This window comes from Primulina tabacum, chromosome 17 (genome assembly GCF_025594145.1).
Source record: "Primulina tabacum isolate GXHZ01 chromosome 17, ASM2559414v2, whole genome shotgun sequence".
NCBI classification, from domain to species: domain Eukaryota; kingdom Viridiplantae; phylum Streptophyta; class Magnoliopsida; order Lamiales; family Gesneriaceae; genus Primulina; species Primulina tabacum.
In genome coordinates this window covers 32972726-32990388 of record NC_134566.1, presented here as the reverse complement: position 1 = coordinate 32990388, position 17663 = coordinate 32972726, and the positions used below count along the sequence as shown (strand labels likewise).

The window sequence follows — 17663 nt, the reverse complement described above, 5'->3', positions numbered from 1 at the left end:
TAAAAACAAAGATCTCCTCATTTGGAATAACTTTCGAAAACCTTTCTCGTTGTAGATAGGATAATCGGCGAATTAATCTTGATATAACCTTTCAGCCCCAACAACACATTCTCAAATTTGTTTTTCAGTTTGTAGCCACGTACGCGACTTGACTTCCCCAGTTCAAGTGCTACAGCAACGCGTGCCAATAATCTATGAGTTAGAGGTCATCTTGATGAGAGCACCAATTGGTTCATCATGGAATATGACACATTTTCATCGTCAGATCATAAAAAGTCCGTGTTTGACATGAGAAATGTTGAAGAATGTGTGCGAGGAAATACTGGAGATTGTTTATGCGAAATAAATTGAAGATTTTTTGGAAATAAAATCAAAATGAAGGTTTATTCATAAACAAATATTTCAATTTAATAAAATATAATCGTTGGAATTTCAGAATGTTTTTTAAAAAATTAAACATTTTTTCACAATTTTTCATTTTTTTTTATTTTTACATTTTTTACAACGGCCAGATCCCGTTGTATCAAGATTTATTTAATATATATATATATATATATATATATTTAAAAATAGATGGTGGGAACTTCACCTGCGCGGGGCCCAACATCTTCCTCTTCCACGCGGGTGTTTCCACGTGCGAGGGGCGAGGAAGCGCGGAAGACGCACATGTTGAATGTGCTATAAAAGTGACATCTTTTTTGCAGAAAAATATAATTCTGTATCGTAATAAATAACAAGTTCGAGAAAAAGATTGTTTCCAAGTTTCGATCCGTGAAAACAAGCACTTCTTATTTTTGGAAAATAGATATACAATTTGAGTCGAAAAAAATCAAAAAGTTCAACATAAGATAAGAAAGTCGATAGATAATAATGCCATTTTCTATATACATAATGCAAATTCCATACCCATATATATATATATCCTAGCTAGCTACACATGACATTACCCCCACCCTTTAAATTCTCTACTCTTAAATATTACCATAATACTCGAGAAACAATAAAGGGAATTGCAAATTACAAGCATAATATATAGATCATACAACATTATTTAAGGGACATACATTGTCATCTTCACCAATGTTTTTTGGTTTATTGGAACCATTAATCTCTTGTGGCAAGAATAATACTCCAGATGCAGACTGATTTTTAGAATACCATCTTTCCAAAAATAGATAGTGGAAAAAGTTGATGAAACTTAGACCAGCAAGCAACCAATAGAACAAGTCCAATCTGTCTTTATTCAGATCATTATCACTTAGCCATCCCGCACCAGAAGAACCATGTGAAGTCACCTTATTCACAAGTGAAACCAATATTGAACTCAAATAAAATCCAAATGAATATGAGCAATAAGTTATAGCTGTCAAGAAAGTTTGCATCCCTTTCACTGCCTGTTTGTAGAAGAATTCAACCAGCCCCACGGCGGTAAACATTTCGGATATCCCGAATATCAGGAACTGAGGCGTAATCCAAAATATAGATATCGTTCTATCTGAATCCCTTCTCTTGTTCTCCATAAGGGCAGCTGAGACCATCGAAAAAGTGGCGAAAAATAGGCCGAATCCTATTCTTTGCAAAGGGGTGATCCCGGATTCGTGACCGGTGATTTTAAGAGCAAAAGGGACGAAGAACGTGTCGTAGAGAGGGACAATGAAGATTAACATGATGTAAGGAATGGCTTGGAGGGAAGCTGGAGGGATGTGGAAAGATTTTGTGATTTGAGTGTTCATTTTGCTTCCTTGTTGGACCGAAAAGGTTTGTAATTGTGCTAAGATGGTGTTGAAAACAATTGTGCATGCAAATATTGGAATAACTGAGATTAGTATTTTGACTTGTTCTACTTGGTTTACGGTACAAAGTCTCCATGAACTTTCTTTCTTGTTGTTGTTTGAATCTTGAATTTTTATGCAGGCCTTGTTCAAGAATCTGCAGATCATGAAATAACATTAAAGAAATAGAGGATATTAATTATATGTGCAAGGACTTTAGATTATTATTATTATTGGAAAGTCATTTTTGTTTCAAAATGGAGAGAAAGAAAGCAGAACCAAAAAAGGGGAAAAACCCATTAACTAAAAAGAAAACATCAATCATATACTTAAAATCAAATCGACACCAGAATACCGTATGAGGTGTAATTATATAAACCAAAAAATATTATAATTTTTTTAAATTCTGAATATTATTACGAGTCTATGAACCTTAATTACATACATTTAATTAAATCTTTGATTTTTTAAAACTAATACAAATATTTCTAATCTAATCCGATCGATTGCGTAAAGCCCGCGATAGCAACGGAACCGAGAATTTCTCTTGAAGAAATAACGCGTTGGTTTACGTATAAATTTAAGAAATATCGACAATAAAATATTCTAATTTCTAAGCATATTATAAATATAATATATAGCACCTGAATCTTTGAGTGAGATGCAAATTGCCAATATTATTCTCAGAAATGGGGATGTCGCCATTTGTTAATTCCTTTGAGTGGTTTCCATGAAGCATCATAGGATTAGAGGGGCACATTTGCTTTCTCTTTAAAGTTGCAGCCACAATCACCTGAATTAGTATATAATAATTGAAAAAAATTAAAAGAATGGATTAATAAATCTTAATTATACGACCAACAGGTTGCCAAATCTTCCGACAAATCAGAATCTTGTATTAAGATCAATTAATTAATTCATTTGTCACGTTTAATGGTAGTCAATATTCAAAAGTGAGCACCAGCTAGGCCACACAAACTTTTTTTTTTCCCTGAAATTGGACACACAAACATATTAAATTAAAAATTGAGGGGGAAATTGTTTAATTTGTTTAGTAATCAATATTTCATTGATGATCAGCAGAATCAAATAGGAAAGATCACTAGAATATTAAAGAGTCGTCTCAAATACGATAACTATTCGATTTATGAACATAAAATAATAGAATCAACTGCATAATTAGGATGTAATCGAGCATGTTATGAGTGAAATAAGAGGATATAATAATGATGAATGTTTTTTATCATTATAAAGCCAAGGTGATCTTATTATTTCCATTAAGTGCCGGAAATTTTTAAGTTTTCAGAACGGATCGAGAACTCACCTGGGCAATAGGAGTCAAGATGCTGCCCTGAGGAGGCTTGTTCCTATAAAAAAGTGTTCCACAAATCAAGCTAAGCAATCCCATGGCCATGGCTGCAGCTGAGACCCCGAATCCGATATCCATCCCGGAGTGTGTTTGGACATAAACCAGGATAGTTAAGGCTATAAGTTCACCCACAGAGAATGCAAAATAAGCAGCATTGAAGTATTTGGATAACTTCTTGGATTGGTTTGGATTATCTTGAATATTGAATTGGTCAGCACCATGTGCTATCATGTTAGGCTTCACACATCCACTCCCTAATGCCACCAAATAAAGTGCCACAAAGAATATAAGGGATTTGAACCCGCTGGCTTCTACGCAGTTTTCAGCATCGGTTAACATGTTGCATTGTGGTGGTTTAAGTTGGGAAATATGGGCTTGCACTGATAGTAATATAAAACCCTACAAAATTGATTGATTATTTATTATTTCTTGTTAATTATCGAAAATATGATAAGAAAAGAAGATGATGGCGTATATGTTAAAATCATGTGCATAAATTTGTCATATAACATGACTGCTCATGCATATCTATATACCTATAAAAGTGTGGATCACTCATTTGTTTTCCGATTGTGAAAAGACACAAATGTCTTCTTATTAATATGAATTCAAAAAATCATATAAGAATATATATGTAAAATTGTAACAAATGCTAATAAATTGTCATTACAACATACATTGATTGTAGTAATTTATATCATTTCAATAATAAAATGTAAATCCTATATTAATTTTATCAAATAATTGATCTTTATAAATAATTGATCTTTATACTACATTTAAATGTTTTATTATTTTAATTTTATCTCTACATTTTTTTAATGATTTTATTATACTTTTGTGATTATGTTTTTAGTGCAATTCTATATATACCTATAAAAGTGTGGATCACTCATTTGTTTTTCGATTGTGAAAAGACACAAATGTCTTCTTATTAATATGAATTCAAAAAATCATATAAGGATATATATGTAAAATTGTAACAAATGCTAATAAATTGTCATTACAACATACATTGATTGTAGTAATTTATATCATTTCAATAATAAAATGTAAATCCTATATTAATTTTATCAAATAATTGATCTTTATAAATAATTGATCTTTATACTACATTTAAATGTTTTATTCTTTTAATTTTATCTCTACATTTTTTTAATGATTTTATTATAATTTTGTGATTATGTTTTTAGTGCAATTTCTAATTAAGTAATAAATAAATTATAGTATTACAAGAAGATATATAAAAAAATTTAACTATATGTCTAATAGTAGAATAACATGATAAATATAAAATAATATGATAATGTGAAGTTTAATACTAACATATTTTATGGTTTTTTAAACAAAAAAATTGAAAGTAAATAGTTTAATAAATTTATTAGAAGAATTTATATCAATAATTATGAATGTCAATATGTTAATAATCTCATAAAATATGAAGCTCTTAGATAAATTTGGAGAGTTTGACTATAGTAAGAAAGTAAAGATTTTAAGTAGCACTTTTTAAAAAAATTATACATACGACAAATTTATAAATTCAGCACACACAAATTTGGTGATATTCGAAATATCTACTAAGATTGATTAAGATTTAGACATAAAATTAAATGTCTAAAGCTAAACCTGACAATGGTTCTCAATAACAGTAGAACCAAAATCAGACTAAATTTTTTCTTAGTCTCAATTTCAAAATCAGTTATCATAATTTTGTAATTTAAAAATTCTTTAATAGAAAATTGTAAAATAAGAAATTTTGAAAATAATATCACATAAAAATTGAATAGATATTCGATAATAAAAAATACATTAGAGAAATAATATTTTCTTCATACATAATCCTTACAAAAAATATTAAAAGAATAGCTTTTTTTTAATAAAAATATATTTTTATTAAAAATATTAAAAGAATATATATTTAACTATTATACTTGTAAAAGTGTAAAAAGAATAACAAAGTTTTTCATTGTAAATTTTCTACTATTCCCATAAATTGTGTGTTGTTAGATTAATTGTATGAAAAATTTTCTACACAATCATTAAATACATGAAGATCATAATAGTATTTTTATTTTTTAATAGAAATTTGTAACAAAATAAATTTTGAAAATAATGTTACATAAACATTGAATTGGTATTTGATAATAAAAATACATTAGAGAAATAACATTTTCTTGATACATAATTCTTAGAAAAAATATTAAAAGAATAGATTTTTTAATTTTAAAAAATAATTAAAAATATTAAAAGAATATATATTTAACTATTATACTTATAAAAGTGTAAAAAGAATAACAAAGTTTTTCATTGTAAATTTTCTACTACCCCCTTAAATTGTGTGTTGTTAGATTAATTGCATGGAAATTTTCTACACAATTTATAGGAAATCTATGCATTAAAAATGAATATATCTTTGATAAAAAAAATATTTTTTTATCTATATACCTGCAAAAGTGTAGATCATTAGTCATGTTTTCCAATTGTCAAAAAATAAAAATGACCTCCTCATCAATACAAATCCTAGATTCAATAAAGATATATTTGTAAATTTCTAATTGTTGCAAGCGTAAAAATGAAATATCAAAATTTTTTATTTATTCCGCCTAATATATAATTAATTAGTAACCTAATTATTCCACATAATATATAATTAATAGTCTAACAAATGCTAATAAACTATCACTAAAATATATTGATTGTAATAATTTATATCACTTCAAGAATAAAATGTAACTCTTATATTAATTTTCTCAAATATTTCATCTTTATACTAACTTTAAATATTTTATCCTTTTAATTTTCTTTCTACATGTTATTTTATGATTTTAATGCAATTTTGTTATTATATTTTAATGTAGTTTCTGATTAAATAATAAATCATAGTATCACAAGAAGATATAAGAAAAAATAATTATATATGCAATAATACAATAACATGATAAGTATATAATAATATAATAATATAAAATTTAAAAATAATATATTTATAATTTTTTAACTAAGAATTGAAAGTAAATAAGTTAATAAATTATTTAGTATAATTTATATCAATAATCATGAATGTTAATATACTAATAATATCATAAAATATGAATCTGATAGAAAAATTAAGAGAGCTAGCTATAATAAGAAATTTAAATATTTTAGTAGCAATTTTTTAAAAAATATATATATCAGACAAGTGTTTTAGTGGAATCCTTCCTACAGAGGAAGAGGGGGTATGAGTGTTTTTCTCCGAACATCCATAAAATTCTCGTGTCTTTACTTTTCACAAGTTTTTACATTTCAAACTATATCTTGTTGTTTAGATTGCAAACCGGTTGAAAATATTAGAAATATTGAATCGTCTTTCACACTTTTCACGTGGTTCATATTCTAACCGTTTGAGAAAATCTTTCAACCGCCTAAAAACGATTGAAGACAAATTTTAAAAGCAAATATTTTTAAAAGAGTTTATTCACCCCAACTAAATTCTTTTATGATCCCAGTAATATACAATCACTAAACACATACAAATACATAATATATATATATATATATATATATATATATATTTGTAATTGATGGCTTAATGAAAAATATAAATTATATACTTTTAAAAAAATTATTTATTAACTAATGTATATGAAAATTAATTTATCTATAATATATAATTCTAAAGCAAAAAGGTAAAAAAATTCTGTATGAGGTTAAATAATATTTAAATTGAATATTATGGGTTATATTTTATTATCAATATTATTATTTCATTAGTTTTGATAATATTTTGATGAGTTAGTCACAAATATTTTAAATTGATAATTATTTGTCCTTAATGTGCTTCACTTATATAAATTATTATATATGTATTTATAAAATCCATAATTTGATTGATTTTTAGGTTATTATAACTTATACGTGGTGCTTAGATATATATTTTTTCAAAATTTGTTTCAGTTAAATTCGTTCTATATATTATACTCATTATAATTTATTATATAACATAAAATCAATTGCTTGAATTTTGATTTGAGAAACAATTTTGAAAGTAAGGTATATACGTTCTTAATTAATTTATTCGTCTAATATGACAATAGACTAAACCAATATGTTAAGACTCATAAGAACATTTCTCAGAAAATGGAGAAGTTTCATTGTTCGGTTTACCACGATAAATGAGCTTCCAAAATTGTATCCAAAAGAAGAAAATGAACTATTTATACTAAACTAAAAATAAGAAAAATGTGTTTTACTGAAAACGTGTTTTGTGAATCTTATTCTACCAACACAATATAAATTTAAAAAAAATTTATTCAAATTATTTTTAAAAAAAATCAAATTTTAATTTTTATTAAATAATTAATATTCACGTGCATCGCACGTGCTTCTTGCTAGTTATATTAAAAGGTATTGATGGCTACATGTTCATGGTAGAATCAGAAAATTTGGATAGGGGGTATCATATATGGATCTTATCATGACATATATATAATTAATCAGGGTAATATATATATTTAGTATATATTATAAGTCTATTATGCATTTGGAGCAAAAGTTTGAGTTGAGTATGCGAATTCTGCACATGAATGAATTGTAGTATATCGAATACGGATTTACGATGAACAAAAATTGCAGAAATTTGATTAAACAACCACCTTGAAATTTTTTTATGAATCTCTGTATAAGCTTATAAAAAACAATTTGGAATTAAAAAATAAAGGGAAACTTGAACAAAAGACATTTGTGCATATTTCGGTGGTAAGATTTTTTGTTAAATATTGGAATAATTAAAAAGGGAGACAAAAAGCATGGAGAAAAAGGTGGAGAAGAAGACAATATTATTAAATATTACCGAAAGTTCAACAAAGCCAAAGATGAGCATAGTCCAGAAGCAACCAAGATGTGAATCAGAAAGATAGCCTCCGACAAGTGCTAGAATGAAGACTGTTCCTACGAAATTGGTGACAGTGTTCGCCGATTTCGACAGTGAAAATTGCATCTCGTTTATCACATATGTTATCAGGTTGTTCCCAACTGCTGCTATTCCCATTATCTCAAATCCTTGAAGCCCTGCAAGAAAATTCAACATTCATCTTCGTTATTCTAAGTAAAGTACATTAATTTTGTAGTTAACTATAAATTTGTTGATCCATTCCACATATTATTATATTAGAAATCCAAAAACTTAAAAAGAAAGCTACAATATGCAATAGTACTTCCAACTTCGAAAGAACTGATCAAAACATGTCAGCTATCGAAACAACGAGAAATCAAGAAATCTATTGCATTCAAAGGTTTTGGGGACATAAAAGGATAGTTCTCAGAAACCCTTTTGTCCTTTTCACAAACAAAAGACACACGTGCAGTGAGACTGTATTCGAGTAAATATCCAATGATGAAGAAGAAGAAGACCTAGAACAAAGGCAGCAGCTTTCATTTCACCATGCTTATTAGGGTTCGAAGGCCTTTCTCTCCAATCAACGGTGCCATTCCCTTCACAAATCCTTTGATCTCCCTTCAACTCCTGCAACTTTATCGTGTTCTCCATTGCTCCACACACAGCACACACACACTGAAGAGTGTGAAACATATATATATATCAGTATAAGACTTATAATAATATCTCTGCAAGCTAGCTAGTACGTAGCTAAGAAATGAGAGTTCCCTTGTTGTATACTGAAATCAAGAAAGTGGCCTCAATTTATACAATACCAGAGCCACACAGTTCCCCACCCAGACAGTTGAACATTATGACCAACTGCCAATCCAGAAATGAAACACACTTCTAACTTTAACGCGTGAGCGAGACTTTCTATGTCATATATACATCATCATCAACTTAAGGAAAAAAAAATATTTTAAATAAATCACATTAGAGTCAATATACTTTACAAAATCTTGCAGATTAATTTAATTTCATTGGTTCTGTTGATTTTAAATTAAGATGAGTGTGATAGTAACAGCACTGTGTTACAAAAGTTGTCTTATGCACTAGTTTTGGTGATGATCTATTCAGTTCAACCCCGCTGTTGAAAATTTTATTCTAGTGCCAACCAGCCAAATCCAACTGCTACCTTAATTAAAAGACTTTATATGCACCGAGAAGATTTAAATGTTGTTGGGATATAGGAATTGTCACAAAAGGCTATAAAATCCTGATATTTGATATGTACAATTTAAATTAAATATTTGAATTGTATCATTATCATTAGTTATAAATTTTAGTCAATGTAAAAGATGCTTTCAACAAATATGGATTGAAGAAAAAAATAATATAATTTGTTATAAAATTTTGGGATGTGATGAATAGTAATCATTTATGAACAATTTTTTAATTCAAGATGGGATTGCGTACCTTTTGACTTCAATTTAACACGATCGATCAGTTGACATTTGCATGTGTACTAGAATATTTTATTAGTCATGCAGCTTTCTGCCATGTGAAACGGATATCAGCATTATCTCAACAAAAAATATGGAGTATGCCATAATCTGAATTTAGAAATAAACTGTAAGAAATAATATGTTAGAATTAGTGAAGGAGCTTTAGAGTTGGTGAATAAACAACTCACAATTTCCTTATCTTGAATATCAGGTGTAACCTTTATTAATCTTAATAGCAGAATTCTGATCTTGTCCATCAGCCGACGATTGAAATTCAATGCGAAATGAGTCTATCGAAATTTTTGAACAATAACAGAAGTAATAAAATAGGATTGCTGAGGTTGATAGGAGAATGTTCATGAGCACTAGATTCATTATCTCTGGGAGGAGACTTAGCATGTTCCTCAACTTATTTGGTCCGAACTGTATAGTCACATTTGTGCTACTCTAAAGGGTACTGTGATTTGGGTAACTCATGGGATATATGCCACAGAAGATCTGACATTAACCTTCACAAATATATTATATTATGTTGTCATCCCATGTTGTCCTTGTCTTCTAATATATATTTCTTCTGAACATGTCTGCTATTTTAGTATGGTAGTGTAGCCTTTGTTGAGAGGTGCTAAACTGAAATTGATCTTCTACTTGGTCCAGTATTCATGTAAACGTTTCCTCTCAGGTTGAATATAAACGAGTCCAAAATGCCTACCCTTATTCATCTGGTTTTTAGATTTTTCAGCTTGAACATTAGGCTCATTATGTTTATATATCGTACTGGACTTAACAAAGTTAATGTATTTTTCTTTCACTACAACAAATTTGTCATTCAACAACACACATACGACAACGGTTTTTCGCTAAAACCGTTGTCTTTTATTTTTTATAACGGTTGCGGTTTTCTAAAAACCGTTGTCTTTGAGCGTTTTTTTAGGGTCAACGACAACGGTTCTATAAACTGTTGTCTATTATCTTGTTTTTTTATACAATCGACAACGGTTCGATTTTCGAAAAACCGTTGTCTTTTAGCATTTTTTTTAGGGTCAACGACAACGATTTTATAAACTGTTGTCTATTAGTGTGTTTTTTTTAGACAATCGACAACGATTTTCTAAACCATTAAGAAACCGTCGTATTTCTTAAATTAGCGAAAAATTGGCGACGATTTTTAGCTAAACCATCGCATATTTTAAATTAGCAACAGGTTTATTCAAAATCATCGCTAAAAATTTAAAATTAGCGAAGGTTTAAGAATAGCCGTCGCTATTACGGCTATTCTTGACGGCTATTCTTAAACCGTCGCTAATAGCGACAGTAGTGACAGTCTATAAAATTATCGTTGTTAATCAAAAAAGCGTCGCAACTTGTCTATAAATACCAGCGTTTTCTATCCATTTTCTTCCACTCTACTTCACAATACTTAAAATTTTTCTTTTACACACTTTTAGTTTCGATTTAGGGTAAAAAATTTCGCTTCAATTTATTGTAAATTTTTAACGTTAGTTAAGATCATGAATGTTGTTAGATTTACTAAATTATTAAAAGTAATTTTTTTTATTTTACTGAAAAAATTAGCGACAGACATCATGACAAAACGTCGCTAAATGTAGCGACGGACTTTATGGAAAATCTGTCGCTAATTTTAGCAACGGTTAAATTAACCGTCGCTAATTTTAGCGACGGTTTGTCATAAGCGACGGTTAAATCCGTCGCTAATGTCAAAAATCTGTCGCAAATGTTAGCAATGACAACGGCTTTAAACCGTTGTCGTTGAACGCATTTTCAACAACACCCTCAGTTACAACAGTTTTTAAATGGCTTACGACAACGGATTTTATCCTTTGTCGTTTTGAGTTTTTGTAGTAGTGTTTGCACATGTTCAGCTGCAACTATCAGATGTGAGCAAGTAGTCTACTGAACTTATCGGCTATTGAATTTCTCGGAGTGCTGAATTTTAATATAGCTAAATTAATTCCTGGTTATTATCACATCATCAAAACTAAAATATTCCAACATAATAAAACACTTTTTTCTGTTTGAAAATCTTTTCAAATCATATAAAAGCAAAAAACAGCCGATATAAAGATTTATTCAGTTCTTATTAATACAAAATTAACATTGTAGATATAATTGTGATATTTTAAAAACTCCATCAATAAAATAAAGAATACTATAATTTTGGTCATGTTTATTTACTTCTTGTAATTTCAATCCTCTATATTATCATATTTTAATTTTAATCCGATGTCTTTTTTCATTTCTAATCATTTTCCCAATGTGTGATAATGTGGAATCAACGTGGTTCTAACAGCGTCACGTTAGGACCTAACAAAATAAGGACTAAATTTGTCAAAAATTTGAAAAATATGAGACTAATACTGAAATTTGACAAAATAGAAAATCAAATCATAAAAATACAAATACGTGTACACGTCCAATATTGTAATTTTCTTGTTCAAAATGGAAGTTGAGATGACAATATACATCTTATAATGGATATGAATAATCTTAAGCATGCAATTTGATGAACATCATTCAAAATTGGAAAAGCATGTTATAATATTTAGTCAGGAGAAAAAGGCAAAAGAAAAGGATCCAATTTTCTAAATTGGGGGAAAGTTTTCCACGCCCACTAAATATTGTAAGATATTTCATATCGAAAACGCTAGAAAACTAGCGTATATTTTATTGTTTTATGATGTTATTAATTTCATTTTTAAAAAATAAATAATTAGGACTTATACACCCAATCATGTCCACGTACCTTTCGGGCATAAAGATTAATAATTTATTTTTTCTCAAAAATAAAATATATTTATTAATAATGATTATTAGAATCAAACTGAATTCTTAGTCATCGTGTTATTGTTAAATAAAATTGAAGCATCTAATGAATCAAAATTGACAAAAAGCCAAATGCCAATATATTTGAATTTGCCTACTATTAGATGTGAAATATGTGATATCAATTGATAAAAAAAATTATTTTTTCATTTAACATTTGACTCAACTTTTATAAATAATTAAAATTATAAATTATTGCGTTATTCATATATATTCATTGTATTGTCACTTTCATCGTGCATTTTTCATCTCATCTTACGAACAAAATAATGTCTTATATTATTTGGGTTGGAGGGATGAAGCCTATTAGTTTAAATCAAAGTTATATTAAAATAATTTTGAAAAGCTCGCATTTTATCACCAAATATGTGAAATTATCCAATATATCGACCCAATTTTTGGACTCACGATGCTTTCATGGTCGCGTGCAACTTTTTTTCCATTTTGGGACGTGGGGAAATAACCATTGAATCTTGTACTAAAATTTAATGTTTGAAAAACTTACGTATTTTAAAAAACTATAAAGACATGTATAATTTTTTTGAGTTATTGAAAATGAGTTTTTTAAATATTGTACATGTTAAATATATTAGGATTTACCCGATTCATGCTTGTTGAAAATTTGATTGGTCGGCCCATACGTTCCAAACCAACAAAATTGGTTGGTGAATTTTTCCCCTCATTATCTGTGAGACCGATATTCATAATAAAAAGTAATATTTTTAGCATAAAAGTAATATTTTTAGCATAAAAAGTAATATTTTTTTATGGATGATCCAAATAAGAGATCCGTCTCACAAAATACGACCCGTAAAACCGTCTCACACAAGTTTTTATAAATATAATATTCTCATCACGCAAATGAAATTAAGAAAGATGAACAAGTCAACTTCACAAGGTGGCTAACGTGTTTTCCAAATAAAAAGTGACAAAAACAAATAGTACTAGCCAATAAGGATATTTGAAGAAATTGGAATTTTTTTCAATCAAAACAAAAATTGGCATCAGGTCCCACAACCCAATTAATTTGATTATTTTTATAATAACAATAATAAATGGATTTATTATTTTCAAAAAATAATAATAAATGGATTAATTAATTAATAAATAAACCCAAAAAAATTAAAGAACTTTCATCGTATTAGGAAATATGTATTATATAAGTTCAAATGGATCGGGCTTTCACATTTATCATACAAGCTAAACTCTATAAAATTTGGACTATTTAAACTACTTGGATCGATCATATACACAAAACAACCATTAATGCAAGATTTTACACCGTATACTTACAAACAAAGCCTAGCTATTGATTAGAATATCACTTGCACGAGTCCGATATATATACATTAAACCAGTAGCCTCACCTTTTATTTGAGGGATTTTAAGGAATTTATGTGTCTTGTGTCATGTCTACGATAAAATGGCTTTGATATTCCTTTCCCACAAATTTTAGGGTTTTAATTTTTAGAATAATACATCATTTTTTTATCGACTCTTATCCGCTGTAATATGGACTTAAGACGTTTGTCGGATCAACTAAGTTTTGACGAGTTTACCAAAGGCTATTGAATTTAAAGAACATCGTCAAACTGAATCCATATGGGAAAAATGAACATTCATTCGTAACTCGATCTTAAGTGCAACTGTTGGAAGATAACTTATTAAAAGCCACTTATTCAAGAAATATCACATATCAATCAATCTATCTGAATCAGTCAAGTTTTTCAGCGGACACTTTCTGAAAATTTTCAGAACATTTTAATCTGTGAATTTGTTGAGATTGTTTATTTACCTCCTCTAAATCAATCTCTCGATCCTAACAACGTTTAATAGCGAATCTAGCTAACCTAACCAATATTGGAGAATGAATTCATTTATTCCTATACTTCCCCGTATCTATGCATGTTTGGTGGAAAAAATAATTGGAGGCAAGAATTCATTCTCTTTTAACCATCAAATCAGTGTCAATAAAAAAATGTCCCTAATGCATGTATCGACACAACACATGGCTGCCTGTTATTTGCTGGTCGGTCTAGAGCTATATATGGATCAAGTGCATGAAAACTTAATTAAAACACCTATAATCTTTGGTACATCTTTTGTTGTAGGGGAGATTAATGTGTGGGAGACAAAGTGGAAACATCGATGCCTTTTCAATTCCCATTTGATATAAACCTCAAAATGGCAACATATTATATCTCGAAATTTGGAGAAAAATTAAGGGTTGAGAGTAGTGATGCTCGAATTCGAATCTTGGTGGATCAACTAATCGATATATACCATGCAAAACATTGTTACATGTAATAAAAATTCTTTGGACATTAGATGTTTCTTTTATGATATATATATATATATACTAAAAATATATTTTTTCTATCTTTTTATCTTGCTAGCTAGTCTCTTTGCAAAGTATTCAGAGTGCATTCGAAGTGATTTTCTAATCTTAATTCCAATTATTTGAATATATGATATTAACGTTGTCCTAGAAATCAATATTTTTTGGACATTGGTATTCATTTGACTTTTTTGAAATTAAATATACAATAAGAACACGCTACCTATATATATATGACAATAATATATAACCTTGTGGAAAACATGCCAACTTTTATATATTCAAAATATTAAATATAGAATAATTAATTAGTCCTCAAATATATACGTACGTACGTGGGCTTCTTCCTTTTTCATCAATTTTTAATGTAATATGTCAATAAAAATGTAATAAAATGTACTTTTATTTTTGCCGACAAGTCTGCTGACACGTTAAATTACTGCCAAACAAGCTGAAAATTAATAACTCATTTATTTTTTTAAAAAAATTAATCGTGATTTTATAATTAATTAACGGCGCGTTTCTTGACCGTGAGAGTCGGATGTGAGATTTTGTATGCCTGAGGTGAGAAAAAAATGTTATACTTAAAAATTAATATTTATATATATGTATATATATATATATATATATCATGGATAAATATGATAGTATAATATAATGAATTATCTATACATATTATAAAAGTGTGAATCAAGGTCAAAGTTTTTCTATTGTGTGATGTCAACTTTGCCCTTAATTTGTACATACAGGAAAAATTTAGTGAGGATGTTTTTGTCAAATCACTTATTATGATAAGGACAAAATTGTCAAACTATATTTACGTTAGATAATGATCAAATCTATACAATTATTATTATTTATTATATAAAAGTGTGAAACAAGGTCAAAGTTTTTCTATTGTGTAATGTCAACTTTGTCCTTAGTTTATACATACAGGAAAAATTTAGTGAGGAATTGAGGATGTTTTTGTCAAATCAGTTATTATGATAGGGACAAAATTGTCAAACTACATTTATGTTAGATAATGATCAAATTGTCAAAAAAGCTGAAACTTTAAAATTCTTTGATTTTTATTTTCTTGTAGATGAATTGAACAAACTTTTTCACAAAAAATATTAATTTGAAAAGATTGAAATACCAAAATATATTGGTTTTATTTGCTTATAGATGAAGTGAAAAAGAATTTTTTCAAAAAAAACTTAATTTGTAGATTTTTTGACAAAAAAATTAATTTGTAGAAGATTAAAATAACAAAATTCGTTTGTTTTATTTTCTTGTAAATAAAGTGAAAATATTTTTTTCACAAAAACTTAATTTGTATAACGATATGATGTTAAATATCTTTTATTTTACGTTCATTAAGATTAATTATTTTAAAATGAAGAATTAAACTATTGAAGCCAAATAATTAAACTAATTTTGTTTTTGTTTTAACAAGGTTGGTGTCATGAAGAAGGTTCGATATTTAATTACATTTACGAAATGATACAAGAATTATCAGATATAAATATAGATAATCCTAATCAATATTTCATTGATATTTATTTTATCTATATTTCTTTATCAAAAAGAAAGTCAACTAATATTGTTCAAAGCATTGGTTCATTATGAAAATTTAACGATATAAGATTGAATAATATATTTGTATTAATTTTAACTATATTTTCCTCTTTTTAAAGGCTATAAACTATAACAATTATTTTATGAGAGATTCTTGCAATTAACGAATGATTATTTTTATAAGAGATATATATTGACAAATCAGTTATAGTTTTTGTAACATTAAAATATATATCTTTGAATGTAAATTTTTAAAATTATGATAAATAAATTTTTATAAAATTTATTCATTAGCAATACACACTACTTCTCCATAGACAAAGTCAAAGTTATTTGGTTTTTTTTTTACTTGTAGATGAAGTGAACAAATGTTTTTTACAAAAATATTTGTTTGAATGTGATTTATTTTATTTTGTAGATTTATATTCTTTTGAATGATTTTATATATGCAAGAAATTTAACTTTAATTTGGTGATGAAGTTTTTGTAAAATCAATTATTATGATGATGTCAAGATTATCAATCTACGTATGCTAGGCAAGGATCAAGTTGCCAAGAAGATTGAAACTCCAAAATTCTTTGGTTTATATTTTCTTGTAGATGAATTGAACATATTTTTTTCCGCAAAATATTAATTTTAGAATATTGAAATACAAAAAATCATGGGTTTTATTTGTTTATAGATGAAGTGAAAATAATTTTTTCCCAATAAAATTAGTTTGTACAATATTGAAATACCAAAATTCTTTTGTTTTATTTGGTTGTAAATATTGCGAATTTTTTTCACAAAAACCATAATTTGTGTAAAGACATGATATTAAATATCCTTTATTTTGCATTAATTGAGAATAATTAATTTAAAACGACGAATTAAAATAATGAAGCCAAATTATTAGATCATGTGGGTTGGTGTTATGAAGAAGGTTCGACGGTTAATAACATTTTACAAAAATGATACAAAGCATTATTGGATATAGAAGAAAGATGACCTTATAAATATTTCGTGAGTATTTATTCTATCTATTTTTTTTTATAAAAAAATCCAACTAATATTTTTCAAAGCCTTAGTTTATTATTAAAATTTAACAATATATGACTGAATACATACAGTTTTACTAACTTTAACTATTTTCCGTCTTTGTAAAGATCAGAAACTATAACAATTACTTATTTGATGATCTTGCAATTGACGAAGATGTGTTTTATAAAGGATGAATATAAGTAAATCAATTATAGATTTATGTAATCTGAAATGTCATATCTTTGAAGGTAATTTTTTAAAATTATTATGAATAAATATTTACAATAATTATTCATTATTGCTCAATATTTCTTCTTATGAGTTATGATTGATAATCAGAAATGTCAAATTTATTTGTTTTTATTTGCTTGTAGATGAAGTGAACATATATTTTTCA

At 27.5% G+C, this 17663-nt stretch overlaps 1 protein-coding gene across 1 annotated transcript; it reads right to left on the bottom strand.

Annotated features, from left to right (window-relative positions):
* Positions 1-929: 929 nt before the first annotated feature.
* LOC142531183 (protein NRT1/ PTR FAMILY 4.3-like) lies at positions 930-8831 on the bottom strand. Its single transcript, XM_075637253.1, has 5 exons — positions 8533-8831; positions 7973-8190; positions 3097-3540; positions 2417-2565; positions 930-1929 (listed from the first exon to the last, which is right to left on the bottom strand). The coding sequence occupies exons 1-5, from the start codon at positions 8708-8710 to the stop codon at positions 1038-1040; spliced, it is 1881 nt and encodes a 626-aa protein (XP_075493368.1). The 5' UTR covers positions 8711-8831; the 3' UTR covers positions 930-1037.
* Positions 8832-17663: the final 8832 nt, after the last annotated feature.

Coding starts and splice junctions, on each gene's coding strand:
- LOC142531183 (XM_075637253.1), bottom strand. CDS start 8,710: ATGTTTCACACTCTTCAGTGTGTGTGTGCTGTGTGTGGAGCAATGGAG. Junction 8,191..8,532: donor AGCTGCTGCCTTTGTTCTAG/GTCTTCTTCTTC, acceptor ATTTTCTTGCAG/GGCTTCAAGGATTTGAGATA. Junction 1,930..2,416: donor CATCTCACTCAAAGATTCAG/GTGCTATATATT, acceptor CATGATCTGCAG/ATTCTTGAACAAGGCCTGCA.